At 37.2% G+C, this 18,706-nt stretch overlaps 1 protein-coding gene across 1 annotated transcript in view; it reads left to right on the top strand.

Moving 5' to 3' along the window:
* Positions 1 to 18,706, top strand: part of LOC126930039 (ovostatin-like) — a 79,667-nt gene that overhangs the window by 16,731 nt on the left and 44,230 nt on the right. The window contains exons 4-9 of the mRNA XM_050746639.1: positions 3,805 to 3,825; positions 4,406 to 4,574; positions 5,281 to 5,365; positions 14,257 to 14,374; positions 15,229 to 15,343; positions 17,798 to 17,907. Coding sequence (XP_050602596.1) covers positions 3,805 to 3,825; positions 4,406 to 4,574; positions 5,281 to 5,365; positions 14,257 to 14,374; positions 15,229 to 15,343; positions 17,798 to 17,907 — 618 coding nt within the window. The remainder of the gene's footprint in view (positions 1 to 3,804; positions 3,826 to 4,405; positions 4,575 to 5,280; positions 5,366 to 14,256; positions 14,375 to 15,228; positions 15,344 to 17,797; positions 17,908 to 18,706) is intronic.

Raw genomic sequence — 18,706 nt, 5'->3', positions numbered from 1 at the left:
CACCCCCACAACATAGGAGTAAACCCCTAAGAACTTACCACCAGGCCCCAAAACAGGCCTCTCAAAAAGTTCACAGGTGAAAGCTGTTAGAAGTAAAACACAATGGAGCTGGGGGTAGTTGGAAAGAACCAGAAAAAGGGATTGAAGGGGGAAGCATTGGCCATGCCTGATACAGATGTCACAGGGTAGGTGAAATCAAGACACTCCTTAGGGAACAGAGATGACCAAATGTATAAATTAGGCCTAGAAGATACTGTAGGCAGAGAAAAAATGGTAGTGAAGGCATGTGGGTAGAGAATCAAGAGGATTTAGGGAATAGTCATAACCCAGCTTTGCTGAAACTTATAACAAATATAGAAAGTCATGTTGAAGGGCCGGGCGCGGTGGCTCGTGCCTGTAAGCCCAGCACTTTGGGAGGCCGAGGCGGGCAGATCATGAGGTCAGGAGATCGAGACCATCCTGGCTAACATGGTAAAACCCTGTCTCTACTAAACACACAAAAAAACTAGCCGGGCGTGGTGGCAGGCGCCTGTAGTCCCAGCTACTCGGGAGGCTGAGGCAGGAGAATGGCATGAATCCAGGAGGCAGAGCTTGCAGTGAGCCGAGATCGGGCCACTGCTCTCCAGCCTGGGCGACAGAGTGAGACTCCGTCTCAAAAAAAAAAAAAAAAAAAAAAAAGGTCATGTTGAAAAACAATTTGGAAAGTAGGCTTGGTGCTATGTTGTGTAGGCACCTGAATTACAGTTGGTCATAGAGGAGCAGTTTGTGTGTAGAGCAGAGAAATAGCTTGACTGAGGATGTGTTCCAGGACCCCTTCCAATTTTTCCAGATATTGCTCTTTATTTACACAGGGATAGTAAAGGGGGAAGTGTTGCTATCCGTTAGGGAAAGTGACGCTGCCTCATTTTCCCTAATGGGACATTCAGAGAAGTTATTTCATAGACACTGATGTACAGTTAAGGAACTAAATACAGAGCAGGAACATGGTGATGGTAGTCTAAGACAGTATTTCAGTAGGCAACTACAACCCTGCTAGAGACAATCTGAGAACAAAGGTGATTAATAGTGAAAACAGTCAAAAGACAACGAATCGTAACCTGGAAAAGACTGAAGTCTTTACAACAGGATACTTGATAAATTTCATTTCATGTAGTTTAGAAACCTGTTAGAACTAAGCATTCTTTTGTGGTCTCTTAGGTCAATCTCTCAACTGAACGCAGTTACGAAAAAGCTTCTTAAGCTTACAGAAAGAAGCAGTACAGATGGTTTCTCTGTTACTGCCTTTTCCTCCGTCCAAATTGTACTTCATCCTTAACATATTTAAGACGTCATCACTTTTAATCCACCTCCTTTCACCATCTTCTATAGTTATGCTACATTCACTAGATTGTTGCTTAATTTTAATTTCCAGAGCAGGAATCTAATTTTTAGTGCCCCAAATACCTTGTATTAATCTAAATCCAAAATCACTTCTATAAGATAGCGTGTGCTTCCTGTTCTCCTTGGCTCATGGTTGAAGCTTCTATTTCTAAGAATGCCACTCCTCTATTTAACCATAGCAGTGAGAATTTCTACTGCAATCCTTTGACAATCATCCTCGATTGGAAGCACCATGGGGAAGTAAAGGGCTCCTTGAAAATCAAAGCAGCTGCAACAGTATCGTAATTCCCTTGTTAGTTCTCACCCCTCATTGTTGACTTATTATTATCAATTAGGCCAAATATGATTATCCAACTCTCTGCTTGATAATAACTACATTTGCATAAGAACAACAGGATTAATGGACTGTTCCTTCAAATATGGGTCATAGATAAGAAGACATTTGTACCAAATGTTTATGGCATGGAGTTTCCATGGCACAGCAAATTGCATGTGTTTATGTATAGAGATGGAAATTGATGTAGCAGTTCCAAAAATGATGGCAGCTAAGAGATCATGTGGTTTTGTCTTTCCAAGCCAGTGTTTCTAATTGCTGGATATTATCCGATTCAGTATTCCATTTAAATAAATAGATTCAATGCATGGCTGGCCTATGAGATTTGGGCATTCATAATAAATTGGACTACATAATCAAAATATAGTAATGATGCAACTTGGGTCATTATCAAATGAGCCAAGATATACAGCATATACCTAGTTTCTTCTGCCCAAATCTTACATCAGTCTTTTCTTTCATTTTCTGCAATTTCATTACTGATGGTGACTTTCTTTTCCTTTAGGTCAGTGTTTTGTAGAATATTCAAACATATTTTTTTCCAGAAAGTTTCATTTACATCAAGAAGTTTCAGATCTTTCTTGAAACATATCTTAAGACCTGGAACTACTTGTCTTCTAAATAGAGGCCCTCTTTTTAGGGAGGTAGTATGAACCAGAAGGGGACATGAAGGAGTTGTTGTATTGGTTCTTGACTGGTTTATACAAGATTTAGTGCAGACGGTCCTTAGTGACTAGAGCAGAATCAGCCTCATTTTAATAATTGTTTTTGGAAAAAAATCAAGCAGCTTAGAACAATGAAAATGTGGTTTTATTAGGTTCTTGCTCATTGGTTTTTTGAAATAGACCAAGATCAGTTAAAGAAAAAAAAACTAATTAAAAAAGACAAATTAAGTAATAAAAACTCAATTTGTTGAACACAGTTGAAGCCATCTGCATTGGAAACATTGCAAATAGCAAACAAAAAGGGACAGTACTCTACGTTCATTTCTCATTATTAGAATCTCATCCAAATGGTTAACGTCTTCCCATGGCACCTTTGGGTAATATATTCTTCATTTTCTTCCTATGAGGAAATCTCATGAGAAGCTCTACCTCTCTTAATGCTTGAGTTAATGATGCAGCAGTATTTCTTCAATACCATCTCAATATTTCATCGAGATTCAATTCCATGAATTTAGAATAACAAGTGAGGCCCTTAATCCAACTGTTCTATTTCTCAGTTACAAGAATTCTGGACAAGGTTTATGAATCCTATTCCTGTCTCCAGACACATTATGTTTTATTAGTGAATGAAAGCTGCAATTAGTGGGAAGGAGCACTTGGCAACTTGGGGAGTGGGCAAAAGACCCTACGTACTCATTTTAAAAATTTTCATCAGCCTATTCACATGAGGGCTTCTGGCCTGGGAGTCTTTAATTTCAACTTGTTAGTTTTAAGGTCCTGAGAGAAAACACTAAGGGATGAAAGTCAAACTGTTGACTATAGGTTTAGAGGGGGCAAGAGTAGCAAACATGGAGAGAACTGAGAGGAGATACAAAGAGGTGGAAGGAGAAGGATGAAGGAGAGGAGACTCTGCAAGGGAAACTTGGGCAAATGTCTACATTTATTTACTTGTCTGATAAGGAAATGGTGGAGTATAGGAATGGTCAGGAATCTAAGACAAAAAAAATTAGTGCTAGATACAGAAATAAAAATTGAAGCATTTCAAAAAGAGGCAACCAGCAGTGTAAAACATTGCAACAGTCAGAGTGAAGACTGACCACGAATTTGTCGATAAGGAAGTTATTATTCATGTAAGAGGGCATTTTTATTATGTTGGAAAGACCCAAGGGCAGGGTTGCTTACTGAGACTGCAGGGTGTGTGTTGTGAAAGAGAGAGAAGTAAATGAAAATTCTTGAAAACTAGGCAGATGAGTCTCAGTATAATCAACAGATGTTCAAACTTTCAGTCAGAAATCAGTATCTGTTTGGGTTGTCCTAAATGTGCTTGTTTCTTTGCTTAATAATAGATTTATAATTAACCTCTTCACGCATCTAGAAAAAAACCTTTGAGTTCATATAATAACATTATTTTTATTTTTATTTCAGTATCCAGTGATCACCCTTCAGGTAAGATAACTACTAGTTGAAGAATTGTTTTCTCATTTTTTGAACGTGTCTCCAAACCTCAAAATCAAAAGGCAGCTCACAGGGAAGACTGTCTATTTAAATGGTCACAAAATTATTAATTTCATGTAGACAGTCTCAAGAGGACAGAAATAGGTTTCCACCCCCACCACAATGTGATTCATATTAGCATGCGCCCATTAATATAGATAATAATGATATAGACAATGGGCAACTATGACTGTATTTAATTTAATGCTTAGTTGTTGAATATATATAAATTTATACTTAATGTTTAATGCACTGGGGATAAAATATGGCCCGCCTTTAAGAAATTGACACAGAGATTGACACAGAAAATAAACGTAAAAAAATCACAGCTAGCTCTAAAATATACTAAGTGTTATAATATACACCTATGTGACCCCAGATAGGAGAGTAACCAAGTCTCCTTGGGGAATGTAAGGACACACTCATGTTTTGAATCTTAAGTAGGTTAGAAACCTAAGTAGGAAGCACCTCGCTGAAACTTTATAATGAATAAAAACATCCAGCATGCAAAAATCTACTTTCTTATTCTTAGGATCCAGAAGGCAACCGAATACAACAGTGGGTGAATGAGGAGTCTGTGGGAGGAATTCTACAACTTTCCTTCCAGTTAATCTCAGAGCCCATCCTCGGATGGTATGGAATCACCGTGGAGATGCTCAATGAGAAGAAAACGTATCACTCCTTCTCTGTGGAAGAATATGGTAAATAAATAGCAACGAAAATATTACCTATTAATAAAAAATTACAAAATCTTTTCAATTTTGCAAGGGCAGGATTATTAAATAACAAATTCTCAAGTGAGTATCTCTTCCTTTCCTCTTTCCTTGTCCTCTGTTACTATTTTAGGGTTCTCCATCTACTTTGATTTTTATCTCCTAGTTCAGCCCATAATCTTCCTGCAATTCTCTGTTGACCTAGGTTATCTATTCTATCTTCCTTTTGTAGTATCTGGATTCTATTTTATATGATAGTTTCTGGGATGTAAAGCACTTCTTATGAAAAGAATGGAATTAACATTAGTCATACGTTAGCCATTAGTCCCTTCATAATTTCTCCTAAAATCTTCATAAAATTTTTATTGTAGCATCATTATAACTTTTTTAAAGATGAAGACATTGAGAAACACTTTCCCAAGTTCAACACCTGAAAAGTGATGAATTTAGAATTCAAAATATGCATTTTTCTATCCAATTCCAAAATCCAGTCTTATGCACTTCAGTGTCCTCCTCACACTGTTTATTAACGGCAAACATAAGCAAAGGTCGATGGTTTGTAAAGGAGAAACAATTGTTTTGTATGAATGTATTTATGTTAATATGTATTTATGTTAATAATAGTTCTGTTAATAATATATAATATATACATTATAATATAATATATACTTTTTTTTTTTTTTTTTACTGGCAGTGTTACCCAAATTTCAAATGACTGTGGATGCACCAGAAAATATCTTAGTAGTGGACTCTGAATTCAAAGTGAATGTCTGTGCCTTGTAAGTTGAAACTGTACATAATAGCATAATGCATTCACAGAAAGATATTAGAATGGGATAGATGGCTAAAAGGAAGTAAAATATAAATGTGTGAAGGTAAGGGAAAAACACGGTATGAAATTATTTTGCTGATTTTTATGAATTCTTCCATGCATCTATAATTATTTTAATGCATGTTATGATATGTGGTTTTATGTAACTGTTTAAGACAACTGACTACTATCTTTTTTACATCATAACATATTATTTTGCACCAGCCAATACAGTAGCCACTGACCATATGTGGTTACTTAAGTTTTAATTAAAATTAAATATTCAGTTGTGCTAGCCACATTTCAAGCTGTCACATGTGACTAGTGGCCACTGAATTGGAGAGCATAGACATAAAACATAGAACGTTCCATCTCCCAGAAATTTCCACTGGACAATAACTTCTGTTTATGATGATTTCTCAATTCAATCTTTATGTATTACATGATTATAAAAGAAAACTGAAACTCACGACGTATCATGGAGAAAACTGCTATAAGAGTTACAAGTGGCTTTAGGGTAATGGCAGGGCACAGTATAGAGGATACTAAGGGCAGACAGGGACTTAGGGGCAAATGTTGAGGATTAATGTGTGGCAGGAGTAGCAGTGAAGCAGGTCAGGTTAAGTTAAGCAACATTCACAGAGTTTATGTAACGAGCAAAGACAGCCAGGGTGCAAACATAAAACTTTGTCTCCTCAGACCTGATGTGAGGATTCATTCTTTCCCTGACTCATGTGTACTACTTTTCCTTTTAATTTTGCATAATTAAAAATGAAAAGTGACCTGGTAATTTCTAGTTATTAGGAGAGCTTCATTGCAGTAATCTAAAATTCCATGCCAAACTTTAAGGTGAAAGCTTTACCTGTCCTCCTTCCTGTGTCTACTTTAGGCTGGAAGTCTGGAAGAGTCAAGAAACATAGCTACCTTTTTGTTGTCACTACCTTGTGCTTCACCTCCAGAGTTGGAGTGGGAGAATACAGAAAAGGCAGAGACTGAAATGTCTCATTGTAGTTGGATCGTAGAGGCAGGGAATTGCCAGCATTGCTGGAAAATCCCCTGAGTAACAGAAATCCCCAAAGCCCAAATATTTAGGGACTTCCCTATCACAGTGGCTGTGTGTTGGCTCCTGTGTCATTTTTACTGGAGAAGTATTGCATAATTGAAATAAAGCACTCTAGGACAAGCCAGCTGGGAATCCCAAAACATAAGCATGAATTACTAAATGGTTGAAGAGTCTAAAGACTTGAAATCAAGGTATTAAACAAATAAAACAAAATAGCAATATATACCTGAGAAAACTGTTGAACATCAATCTGAAAAAAATTTAGAAATAAGTAAAATTTATATACTCAGATACGAGTCAGTAGTGTAACTTTAAAAATAATTAAAGACCTTGGAATTAAGCATATTATTAATTTAAAAATATATGTGTAGAAAGGCTGACTAGAAGGATGGATGATGCTGAAGAGAGAATTAATAATTTGGAAGATGAAATTGAGAAATTGTCATAAAATGCAGCCCAGAGGAATCTACTGTCATTCCTTACAAGCAATTTTGTTCTTTGCTCTTTCTACCTATTTAAATTTTTTAACAATGAACAAATATTTGTGTACTTCCATGTAATTAAAAATAAATATAATTGGAGCCCACTGTGGAGCTGCAAAGCTGCTGTAGCCAAACTACCTCTCTAGATTCCTCCTCTCTGGGCACAGCATCTCTGAAAGCAAGGAAGCAGCCTCAGTCAGGGGCTTATAGATAAAACTCCCATGTACCTGGGGGAAGAAGCAGCTGTGGGAGCAGCTTCAGCAGACTTAAATGTTCCTGCCTGCTGGCTCTGAAGAGAGCAGCGGATCTCCCAGCACAGTGCTCAAGTTCTGCTAAGGGACAGACTGCCTCCTCAAGTGCATCAGGGACCCATGCCTCCTGACAGGAAGACACCTCCCAGCAGGGGTCGACAGACACCTCATACAGGAGAACTCCGGCTGGCATCTGGTGGGTGCCCCTCTGGGACAAAGCTTCCAGAGAAAGGAGCAGGCAGCAATTTTTGCTGTTCTGCAGCCTCTGCTGGTGATACCCAGGCAAACAGGGTCTGGAGTGGATCCCCAGCAAACTCCAGCAGACCTGCAGAAGAGGGGCCTGACTGTAAGAAGGAAAACCAACAAACAGAAAGCAATAACATCAGCATCAACGTCAACAAAAAGGACAACCACACAAAAATTCCATCTAACGGTCACCAACAGCAAAGACCAAAGGTAGATAAATCCACAAAGATAGCCAGGAGTGGTGGCTCATGTCTGTAATCCCAGCACTTTGGAAGACTGAGGCAGGTGGATAACCTGAGGTCGGGAGTTTGAGACCAGCCTGACAAACATGGAGAAACCCTGTTACTACTAAAAATACAAAATTATCTGGGTGTGGTGGCACACACATGTAATCCCAGCTACTCGGGAAGCTGAGACAGGAGAATTGCTTGAATCTGGGAGTCGGAGGTTGCAGTGAGCCGAGATTGCCATTGTACTCCAGCCTGGGCAACAAGAGCAAAACTGTGTGAAAGAAGAAAGAGAGAGAGAGAGAGAGGGAGGGAAGGAAGGAAGGAAATCCATGAAAATGAGGAAAAACCAGCACAAAAAGGCTGAAAATTCCATAAAGCAGAATGCCTCTTCTAAAGAGGAGAGGGGAAAAAGCAAGATTTTCTTATTTTTTGGACATCTCTCCAAACCTCAAAATCAAAAGGCAGCTCACATGGAAGACTGTCTATTTAAATTGTCACAGAATTATTAATTTCATGTAGACAGCTTCAAGAGGACAGAAACTCCTTGTAACAGTCAGGCCCCTCTTCTGCAGGTCTGCTGGAGTTTGCTGGGGGTCCACTCCAAACCCTGTTTGCCTAGGTATCACAACTCCTCGCCAGCAAGGGAACAAAACTGGACGGAGAATGAGTTTGATGAACTGACAGAAGTAGGCTTCAGAAGGTGGGTAATAACAAACTCCTCCGAGCTAAAGGAGCATGTTCTAACCCAATGCAGGGAAGATAAGAACCTTGATAAAAGGTTAGAAGAATTGCTAACTAGAATAACCAGTTTAGAAAACAGAAATGACCTATTGGAGCTGAAAAACACAGCATGAAAACTTCATGAAGCATACACAAGTATCAATAGCCAAATTGATCAAATGGAAGAAAGGATATCAGAGATTGAAGATCAACTTAATGAAATAAAGCTTGAAGACAAGATTAGAGAAAAAAGAATGAAAAGGAATGAGCAAAGCCTCCAAGAAATATGGGACTATGTGAAAAGACCAAACCTACGTTTGATTGGTGTACCTGAAAGTGATGGGGAGAGTGGAACCAAGTTGGAAAACAGACTTCAGGATATTATCCAGGAGAACTTCCCCAACATAGCAGGACAGGCCAACATTCAAATTTAGGAAATGCAGAGAACACCACACAGATACTCCTTGAGAAGAGCAACTCCAAGACACATAATCGTCAGATTCACCAAGGTTGAAATGAAGGAAAAAATGTTAAGGGCAGCCAGAGAGAAAGGTCCGGTTAACCCCAAAGGGAAGCTCATCAAACTAACAGTGGATCTCTCTGCAGAAACCCTGCAAGCCAGAAGAGAGTGGGGGCCAATATTCAACATTCTTAAAGGAAAGAATTTTTAACCCAGAAATTCATATCCAGCCAAACTGAGCTTCATAAGTGAAGGAGAAATAAAATCCTTTACAGACAAGCAAATGCTGAGGGATTTTGTTACCACCAGGTTTGCCTTACAAGAGCTCCTGAAAGAAGCACTAAACATAGAAAGGAACAACCGGTACCAGCCACTGCAAAAACAAACCAAAATGTAAAGACCATCAACACTATGAAGAAACTGCATCAACTAATGGGCAAATAACCAGCTGGCATCAATCATAATGACAGGATCAAATTCACACATAACAATATTAACCTTTAATGTAAATGGACTAAGTGCCCCCAATTAAAAGACACACTGGCAAATTGGATGACGAGTCAAGACCCATCGGAGTGCTGTATTCAGGTGACCTATCTCAGGTGCAAAGACACCCATAGTCTCAAAATAAAGAGAAGGAGGAAGATTTACCAAGCAAATGGAAAGAAAAAAAAAGCAGGGTTTGCAATCCTAGTCTCTGATAAAACAGACTTTAAACCAACAAAGATCAAAAAAGACAAAGAAGGGCATTATATAATGGTAACGAGATCAATGCAACAAGAAGAGCTAACTATCCTGAATATATATGCACCCAATACAGGAGCATCCAGATTCATAAAGCAAGTTCTTAAAGACCTACAAAGAGACTTAGACTCCCACACAATAATAGCAGGAGACTTTAACACCCCACTGTCAATATTAGACAGATTAACGAGACAGAAAATTAACAAGGATATTCAGGACTTGAAATCAGCTCTGGACCAAGTGAACCTAATAGACATCTACAGAACTCTCCAGCCCAAATCAACAGAATATACATTCTCGTCAGCACCACATCACACTTATTCTAAAATTGGCCACATAATTGGAAGTAAAGCACTCCTCAGCAAATGCAAAAGAATGGAAATCATAACAAACAGTCTATCAGACCACAGTGCAATCAAATTGGAGCTCAGGATTAAGAATCTCACTCAAAACCACACAGCTGCATGGAAACTGAACAACCTGCTCCTGAATGACTACTGGGTACCCAACGAAATTAAGACAGAAATAAAGAAGTTCTTTGAAACCACTGAGAACAAAGACACAACGTACCAGAATCTCTGGAACACAGCTAAAGGAGTGTTTAGAGGGAAATTTATTGCACTAAATTCCCACAGGCAAAAGTGGGAAAGATCTAAAATCAACACCCTAACATACAATTAAAAGAACTAGAGAAGCAAGAGCAAACACATTCAAAGGCTAGCAGACGACAAGAAATAACTAAGATCAGAGCAGAACTGAAGGAGATAGAGATATGAAAAACCCTTTGAAAAATCAATGAATCCAGGAGCTGGTTTTTTGAAAAAATCAACAAAATAGACTGCTAGCATGACTAATAAAGAAGAAAAGAGAGAAGAATCAAATAGATGCAATAAAAAATGATAAAGGGGATATCACCACTCCTCCCACAGAAATACAAACTACCATCAGAGAATACTATAAGCACCTCTATGCAAATAAACTAGAAAATCTAGAAGAAATGGATAAATTCTTGGATACATACACCCTCTCAAGACTAAACCAGGAAGAAGTTGAATCCCTGAATAGACCAATAACAAGTTCTGAATTTGAGGCAGTAATTAATAGCCTACCAACCAAAAAAATTCGGGACCAGACAGATTCACAGCTGAATTCTATGAGAGGTTCAAAGAAGAGCTGGTACCATTCCTTCTGAAACTATTCCAAACAATAGAAAAAGAGGGACTCCTCCTTAACTCATTTTATGAGGCCAGCATCATCCCGATACCGAAAACTGGCAGAGACACACACCCAAAAAGAAAATCTCAGGCCAATATCCCTGATGAACATCGATGCAAAAATCCTCAATAAAATACTGGCAAACAGAATCCAGCAGCACATCAAAAAGCTTATCCACCATGATCAAGTCAACTTCATCCCTGGGAGTCAAGGCTGGTTCAACATATGCAAATCAATAAACGCAATCCATCACATAAACAGAACCAATGACAAAAACCACATGATTTATCTCAATAGATGCAAAAAAGGCCTTTGATAAAATTCAACACTCCTTCATGCTAAAAACTCTCTATATACTAGGTATTGATGGAACATATCTCAAAATAATAAGAGCTATTTCTGACAAACCCACAGCCAAAATCACACTGAATGGGCAAAAGCTGAAAGCATTCCTTTTAAAAACTGGCACAAGACAAGGATGCCCTCTTTTGCCACTTCTATTCAACATAGTATTGGAAGCTCTGGCCAGGGCAATCAGGCAAGAGAAAGAAAGCGTATTCATATAAGAAGGGAGGAAGTCAAATTGTCTCTGTTTGCAGAAGATATGACTGTATATTTAGAAAACCCCATCATCTCAACCCAAAAACTCCTTAAGCTGATAAGCAACTTCAGCAAAGTCTCAGGATACAAAATCAATGTGCAAAAATCACAAGCATTCCTATACACCAATAATAGACAAATAGAGAGCCAAATCATGAGCAAACTACCATTCACAATTTCTACAAAGAGAATAAAATACTTAGGAATACAACTTACAAGGGATGCAAAGGACCTCTTCAAGGAGAACTACAAACCACTGCTGAAGGAAATAAGAGAGGACACAAACAAATGGAAAGACATTCCATGCTGATGGATAGGAAGAATCAACATTGTGAAAGTGGCCATACTGCACAAAGTAACTTATAGATACAATGCTATTCCCATCAAACTAACATTGACTTTCTTCACAGAATTAGAAAAAAACTACTTTAAATTTTATATGGAACCAAAAAAGAGTCATATGGTCAAGACAATTCTAAGCAAAAAAAAAAAAAAAAAAAACCAAAGTTGGAGGGTCAGGCATGGCGGCTTGCACCTTTAATCCCAGTACTTTGGGAGGCTGAGGTGGGTGGATCACCTGATGTCGAGAGTTTGAGATTATCCTGGCCAACATGGGGAAACCCTGTCTCTACTAAAAATACAAAAATTAGCCTGGCATGGTGGCATGCGCCTATAGTCCCAGCTACTTGGGAGGCTGAGGCAGGAGAATTGTTTAAACCTGGGAGGTGGAGTTTGCAGTGAGCTGAAACTGCACCACTGCACTCCAGCCTGGCAACAGAGAGACTCTGTCAAAAAAAACAAAAACAAAAACAAAAACAAAAAACAAAGCTAGAGGCCTCACGCATCATGCTTCCTGACTTCAAACTACACTACAAGACTACAGTAACCAAAACAGCATGGTACTGGTACCAGAACAGATATGTAGACCAACGGAACAGAGCAGTGGCCTTAGAAATAACACCACACATCTGCAACAATTTGATCTTTGACAAACCTGATGAAAACAAGCAATGGGGAAAGGATTCTCTATTTAATAAATGGTGTTGGGAAAACTGGCTAGCCACATGCAGAAAACTGAAACTGGACCCCTTCCTTACATCTTATACAAAAATTAACTCAAGATGGATTAAAGACTTAAATGTAAGACCTAAAACCATAAAAACCCTGGAACAAAACCTAGGCAATACCATTCAGGACATAGGCATGTGCAAAGACTTTATGACTAAAACATCAAAAGCAATTGCAACAAAAGCCAAAATTGACAAATGGGATCTAATTAAACTAAAGAACTTCTGTACAGCAAAAGAAACTATCATCAGAGTGAACAGGCAACCTACAGAATGGGAGAAAAATTTTGCAATCTATCCATCTGACAAAAGGCTAATATCCAGAATCTATAAGGAACTTAAACAAATTTACAAGAAAAAGCAAATAACCACATCAAAAAGTGGGCAAAGGACATGAGCAGACACTTAAAAGAAGACATTTATATGGCCAACAAACATATGAGAAAAAGCTCATCATCACTGGTCATTAGAGAAATCCAAATCAAAACCACAATGAGATACCATCTCATGTCAGTTAAAATGGTGATCATTAAAAAGTCAGGAAACAACAGATGCTGGAGAGGATGTGGAGAAATAGGAGTGCTTTGTGTAAAAGCATTGGTGGGAGTGTAAATTAGTTCAACCACTGTGGAAGACAGTGTGGCCATTCCTCAAGAATCTAGAACCAGAAATACCATTTGACCCAGCATTACTGGGTATACACCCAAAGGATTATAAATCATTCTAATATAAGGACACCTGCACACGTACATTTATTGCAGCACTATTCACAATAGCAAAGACTTGGAACCAACCCAAATGCCCATCAATGCTAGACTGGATAAAGAAAATGTGGCACATATACACCGTGGAATTCTATGCAGCCATAAAAAAGAATGATTTCATGTGCTTTGCAGGGACATGGATGAAACTGGAAACCATCATTCTCTGCAAACTATCACAAGGACAGAAAACCAAACACCACATGTTCTCACTCATAAGTGGGAGTTGAACACTGAGAACATATAGGCACAGGGAGGGGAACATCACACACTGGGGCCTGTCAGGGGTTGAGGGACAAGGGGAGGGACAGCATTAAGAGAAATACCTAATGTAGATGACGGGTTGATGGGTGCAGCAAACCACCATGGCACGTGTATACCTATGTAACAAACCTGCACATTCTGCACATGTATCCCAGCACTTAAAGCATAATTTAAAAAAAAATAAAAATAAACAATTTTCTTCTTCCTTTCCAAAACAAAACAAACAAAAGAAGGAAATGACCCCAAAATCTCATGTCTTAAAATGACATTTATAAAAAATAAACAAATATAATTTACATTTTAAAAGTAAAAAACCATAAAAATATGCTCATTATAGCAGTTTAAAAACAAAAAACTAAAAAGCAAAATGTTATTTTTATTTTATTTTTTGTTTTTTAATACTCCATTGCTCAGTATGTAAAAAATACTATTTTTAATGAAATAATGACTGATGTATTTTTCCCTTTACTATTAGTTTTTTTGTTTACATTGTATTTTAGTGACTTAGATATATGACTTCTACATGTCTATTTCAACCTTTTTATTTAAAATACATCTTTGCCTAAAGCATTCAACTCAATTTTAGTCAGTACCATTGTTTTAGATTTCCTCTAGAAAATAAAATTTATGGTAACTAGCTATTTAAATGTTGTTACAGTGCTGGTTTCAGCTACTAAATAAAAGTTTCAAAACCTTATACAGATTTAAAATGACCTTGACCTCTAAAATTGTATTGTTGCTATATTATTCCATTAGATATACCTATGGTGAACCTGTGGACGGGAAGGTCCAACTTAGTGTGTGCAGAGAATCTACTGCTTATCATTCATGTGGTCGTCCTATCAGTTCACTCTGTAAAAATTTTACCATTCAGGTAAGAGGTATATCTGCAAAATTATAAATAAGTTTGCATTAACCTTTTATCCTTACCTTCCATTTACCTTCCTTTCTTCTTGTTTCCCTTTTTACAGTTAAAAATACATACTTTTATTCTATATTTCTATTCCTAATTGTAAATTTTATATTCCTCTTATGTCATGCTAATTTTCATTTTCTATTGACTGACAAAAAGCAAATTATAGTATCAGAAACTGAGTAGTAAATTTCAATTCTTAATTAAAAATGGATTTGGTTTCATATCAAAATCTACACCTTATCAATTTTCTGGGAACATATGTCCTGTCTTTGTTTTTTACTTTGTGGATTTAGTCAAGGAGATATGATGATGTTTCTGTGTATTCGAGAGTGTTAGATGTATAATTATTTTCCTCTCAATCTATCCTCACTGGAAATAAGTGTATATAGGAGCTCCAGATGGGAACCCTATCAGTCAGGGTTCTTAACCACTAAAGAGAAGAATCAACTTTTCCAAACTGACAAAGGAGGAATTTCCTAAAAGATCTATCATGTGTGAATACATGTGACTAGTGATGGATGTGTTTATTATCTTGTATATTGACAAAATAATGTCACCATGAAGAGATTTTTAAAACACAATATTGTAAGAGTTAATATTTATTAAAAATTCAAAGGTAGTTATAGGTAAATCCATAAATACATGAACTGAAAATATAATTATAGAAGTACAATGGATTATTTTATAAAATTGAAACTTGGGTAATACAATATTCTTGAAGTTGCTTCAGTGAGGTTACACATTTTCCCTATTATAGCTATTTCTTACAGTCTTCTTTTAAAATTTAACTTTTCTTTTATTGTTCTTTTCAGCTAGGGAAAGATGGCTGTGTCTCCAAGTTTATTAACACAGAAGCTTTTGAGTTAAATCGGGAAGGATACTGGAGTTTCCTCGAAGTGCATGCTCTTGTTACAGAAGATGGAACAGGTAATGCTCTCTAAGAAATCAGATCCCAATGGATATCACTGTCTCATTCGAATTGTTACCTGGTTGCCAACTACACAATGTTAATATAGTCATTTTTTCCCCGAGGGCTTTTCACTGGGTTCATATGATTTGAATTCTGAATGTTTCATATGTCAACCAAACTTTTTACACACCTGTTGATGGATGGTCAAGTATTAAGTTCAAATAAGAGTACAATGGAAGTAAGAATGCCGGTTTATGGATTTAGTTTTTGGTTTTGGTTTTAGATATAAAGTATTAGGATTTAGATATAAAGTATTAGGTTTTAGATATAGAGTATTTGGTTTTAGATATAAGCATATCCCTTTTCCTTAATGATTCCACCAATAAATATAATCGGGACATGTAGTTGTTGATGATAAAATTTGTTTGGTGAGCATAGAATTCAAACACGGGAAGTAAAATAGTATGGGGAGAATATTTTACTAAGCCTCTGAAAATAAATCCAGTGAAATATCTTTATCTCATAACCAGGAAAATCTTCCTTCCTTCCCTTCCTTCCTTCCTTCCTTCCTTCCTTCCTTCCTTCCTTCCTTCCTTCCTTCCTTCCTTCCTTCCTTCCTTCCTTCCTTCCTTCCTTCCTTCCTTCCTTCCTTCCTCCCTCCCTCCCTCCCTCCCTCCCTCTCTCTTTCTTTCTCTCTTTCTTTCTTTCCTTCAAGATGGAGTTTCACTCTTGTTGCCCAGTTTGGAGTGCACTGCCACAATCTCAGCTCACTGCAACCTCTGTCTACCAGGTTCAAGCAATTCTTCCGCCTCAGCCTCCTGAGTAGCTGGGATTACAGGTGCCCACTACCACCACCGACTAATTTTTTGTATTTTTAGTAAAGATGGGATTTCATCATGTTGGCCAGGCTAGTCTCAAACTCCTGACCTCAGGTGATCCACCCACCTCTGCCTCCCAAAGTGCAGGGATTACAGGCATGAACAAGTGGGCCAGGTCAAAAATATTTCTAATGACTAATTTTTGTCTCCTGGACCTAATAACCCTTCCCCCTTAAGCACAGAATGCTAAGTGTTATTCCTTGAAATACTTTTCTCTGTGCTGACCACTTTCTTTCTGTTAATATAGTCTTTTTAAACTTATGCATATATAACTGATATTTCAGCAAAATTTCTGTTCATGAAGTATTAAATTGCTAATGTACTTATATCAGTATTCAAAGTTTTAGAGGTTTCTGTCACATTCAGAGGAAATTCAAGTATTAAACAAATGTTTAATTGATAATTAAATATATTTGTCATACTGAACTAAATAAATAATAAAATAATAGCCAGGCACAGTGACTCACACCCATAACCCCAGCACTTGGATAGGCTGAGGCAGGAGAATTGTTTGAGCCTAGGAGTTTGAGACCATCCTAGGCAACACAGTGAGACCCCGTCTCTACAAAACATACAAAATTAGCTGGGTGTTGTGTCATGTAGCTATAGTCCCAGCTACTCAGGGGGCTGAGGTGGGAGGATCACTTGAGCCCAGGAGGTTGGGGCTGTAGTGAGCCATGATTGCACCACTACACTCCAGCCTGGGCAACAGAAAGTGAAAGAAAATAAAGAAAAAGAAAGAAAAGAAAGAAAGAAAGGGAGAAAGGAAGGAGAGAAGGAAGGAAGGAAGGAAGGAAGGAAGGAAGGAAGGAAGGAAGGAAGGGAGGAAGGAAGGAAGGAAGGAAGGGAGGAGGGAGGGAAGAGAGAGAGAGAAAAAGAAAAGGAGGAAGGGAGAAAGGGCTTACTAAATGATAACATATGTCTATATTTTTATGAGAATTATGTGGCCATTAAAATATAAGTTTTTATAAGATTTTTGCCAAAACCTTATAACATAATGATAAAAACATGTAAAACCACATATACATTTGCACATATTGAGTGTATGTGTACATGTACACATATACACACACATAATCTCAAACATATTAATATAAATGGTAAATATAAAGGTAAATTGAGCTTGTAGGAAAAAGCCTAAAATGTTAATTTTGGTTGTCTTGGGGATATCTGATGTTTAGTAATTTGTATTTGCTTCTTTAAGCATTACCATTTTTAATGATATACATATATTATAATTCTTACTATTAATAAATTAAAGCATATGTTTTAGGCAAACAGAGAGTAAAAGAAATGTTGTTAATTACTTAGGAATAATGAGAAATCAACATTTACCAATCCATCATGAAGGAATGGTAAGTGAATTGAGTATTTTATGAAAAGCAGTAACACCAGTTGGTAGAAGCATTTTGTGCCATCTTGATTAACTTTCTTTATAAAAGACATCTGAAGAAGAACCTATATATTAAAACTGCTTAGGAAAGGGAAGGGAAACTATTTGAAGGAATGGTGAGCTTTTGTGTTTTATTTTCGGAAACTCTGTTTGGCTGTTTTTGGAAGTGACATTTTCTCAATAATATCAATTGACTGCAGGTGTACAGCTTACAGGCTCCAAGTACGTATACATCGACTCATCAGTGGTGAAGATTAGTTTTGAGAATATGGATATGTCCTACAAACAGGGACTCCCTTATTTTGGTCAGGTAAGAGAATCAATCATTTTTTTACATACCGTATTCATTCATTCATTTGTTCCTTCATTTATCTATTAATCTTCCAACAGCTATTCCCTAAGAAATTACTACATAGGAATCTCTGTGGTAAGCACTGTAGGGTGACCTGCACTGTTGATTTTCACAGTTCTGTCCTGATGTATATGTTTTTTGTCAAGTTGTAACTGTTAATAGTATCCCACTTCACTCTCAAAATGTCCAAGTTTGGACAATAAATTATATGGTCTACATCAGTATTAGGAATAAAATGGTGATGTAGAGAGGCACTATTATCACTGCTTTTATGGAGTTGATAGTGTAACAGAGATAAACATTAAACAGATAATTTTATAAATAATTCTTTATTGTAGTTGTGATAGGTGCTATGTCAGTGAAATACTGACCATTTCACTACCCTGCATCAGGAATTGGCAAACCACAGCCTGTAGGCAAATCCAACAGAGGCCTGCCTTGTACAACCAGTGAACAATGAGTGGTTTTTAACATTTTTAAAAGATTATTTAAAAAAATAAAAAAAAATAAGAGACCAAGACCATGGTGCTTTACGAAAGAAGTTTGCTAAAATCTGGACTAAATGATCATGGAAAGTTTCCCTGAGGAAGTAATATTTAGGTTGACACAAGAACACTAAAAAAGAAATACAAAAGTGGGTAGCCTGGCTTACATCTTACAGAGCAGTAGTTCTCAAACTGGCATCAGTATCACCTAAAGGACTTGTTGAAACAAATTTCAGTAAAAGTCATTTAATGAACAAATTTAGATTGAAATA

Source organism: Macaca thibetana, chromosome 11, assembly GCF_024542745.1.
Source record: "Macaca thibetana thibetana isolate TM-01 chromosome 11, ASM2454274v1, whole genome shotgun sequence".
In the NCBI taxonomy this organism is placed as follows: Eukaryota; Metazoa; Chordata; class Mammalia; order Primates; family Cercopithecidae; genus Macaca; species Macaca thibetana.
The sequence above is the reverse complement of the archived record's forward strand: the minus strand, read 5'-3'. Positions and strand labels throughout refer to the sequence as shown.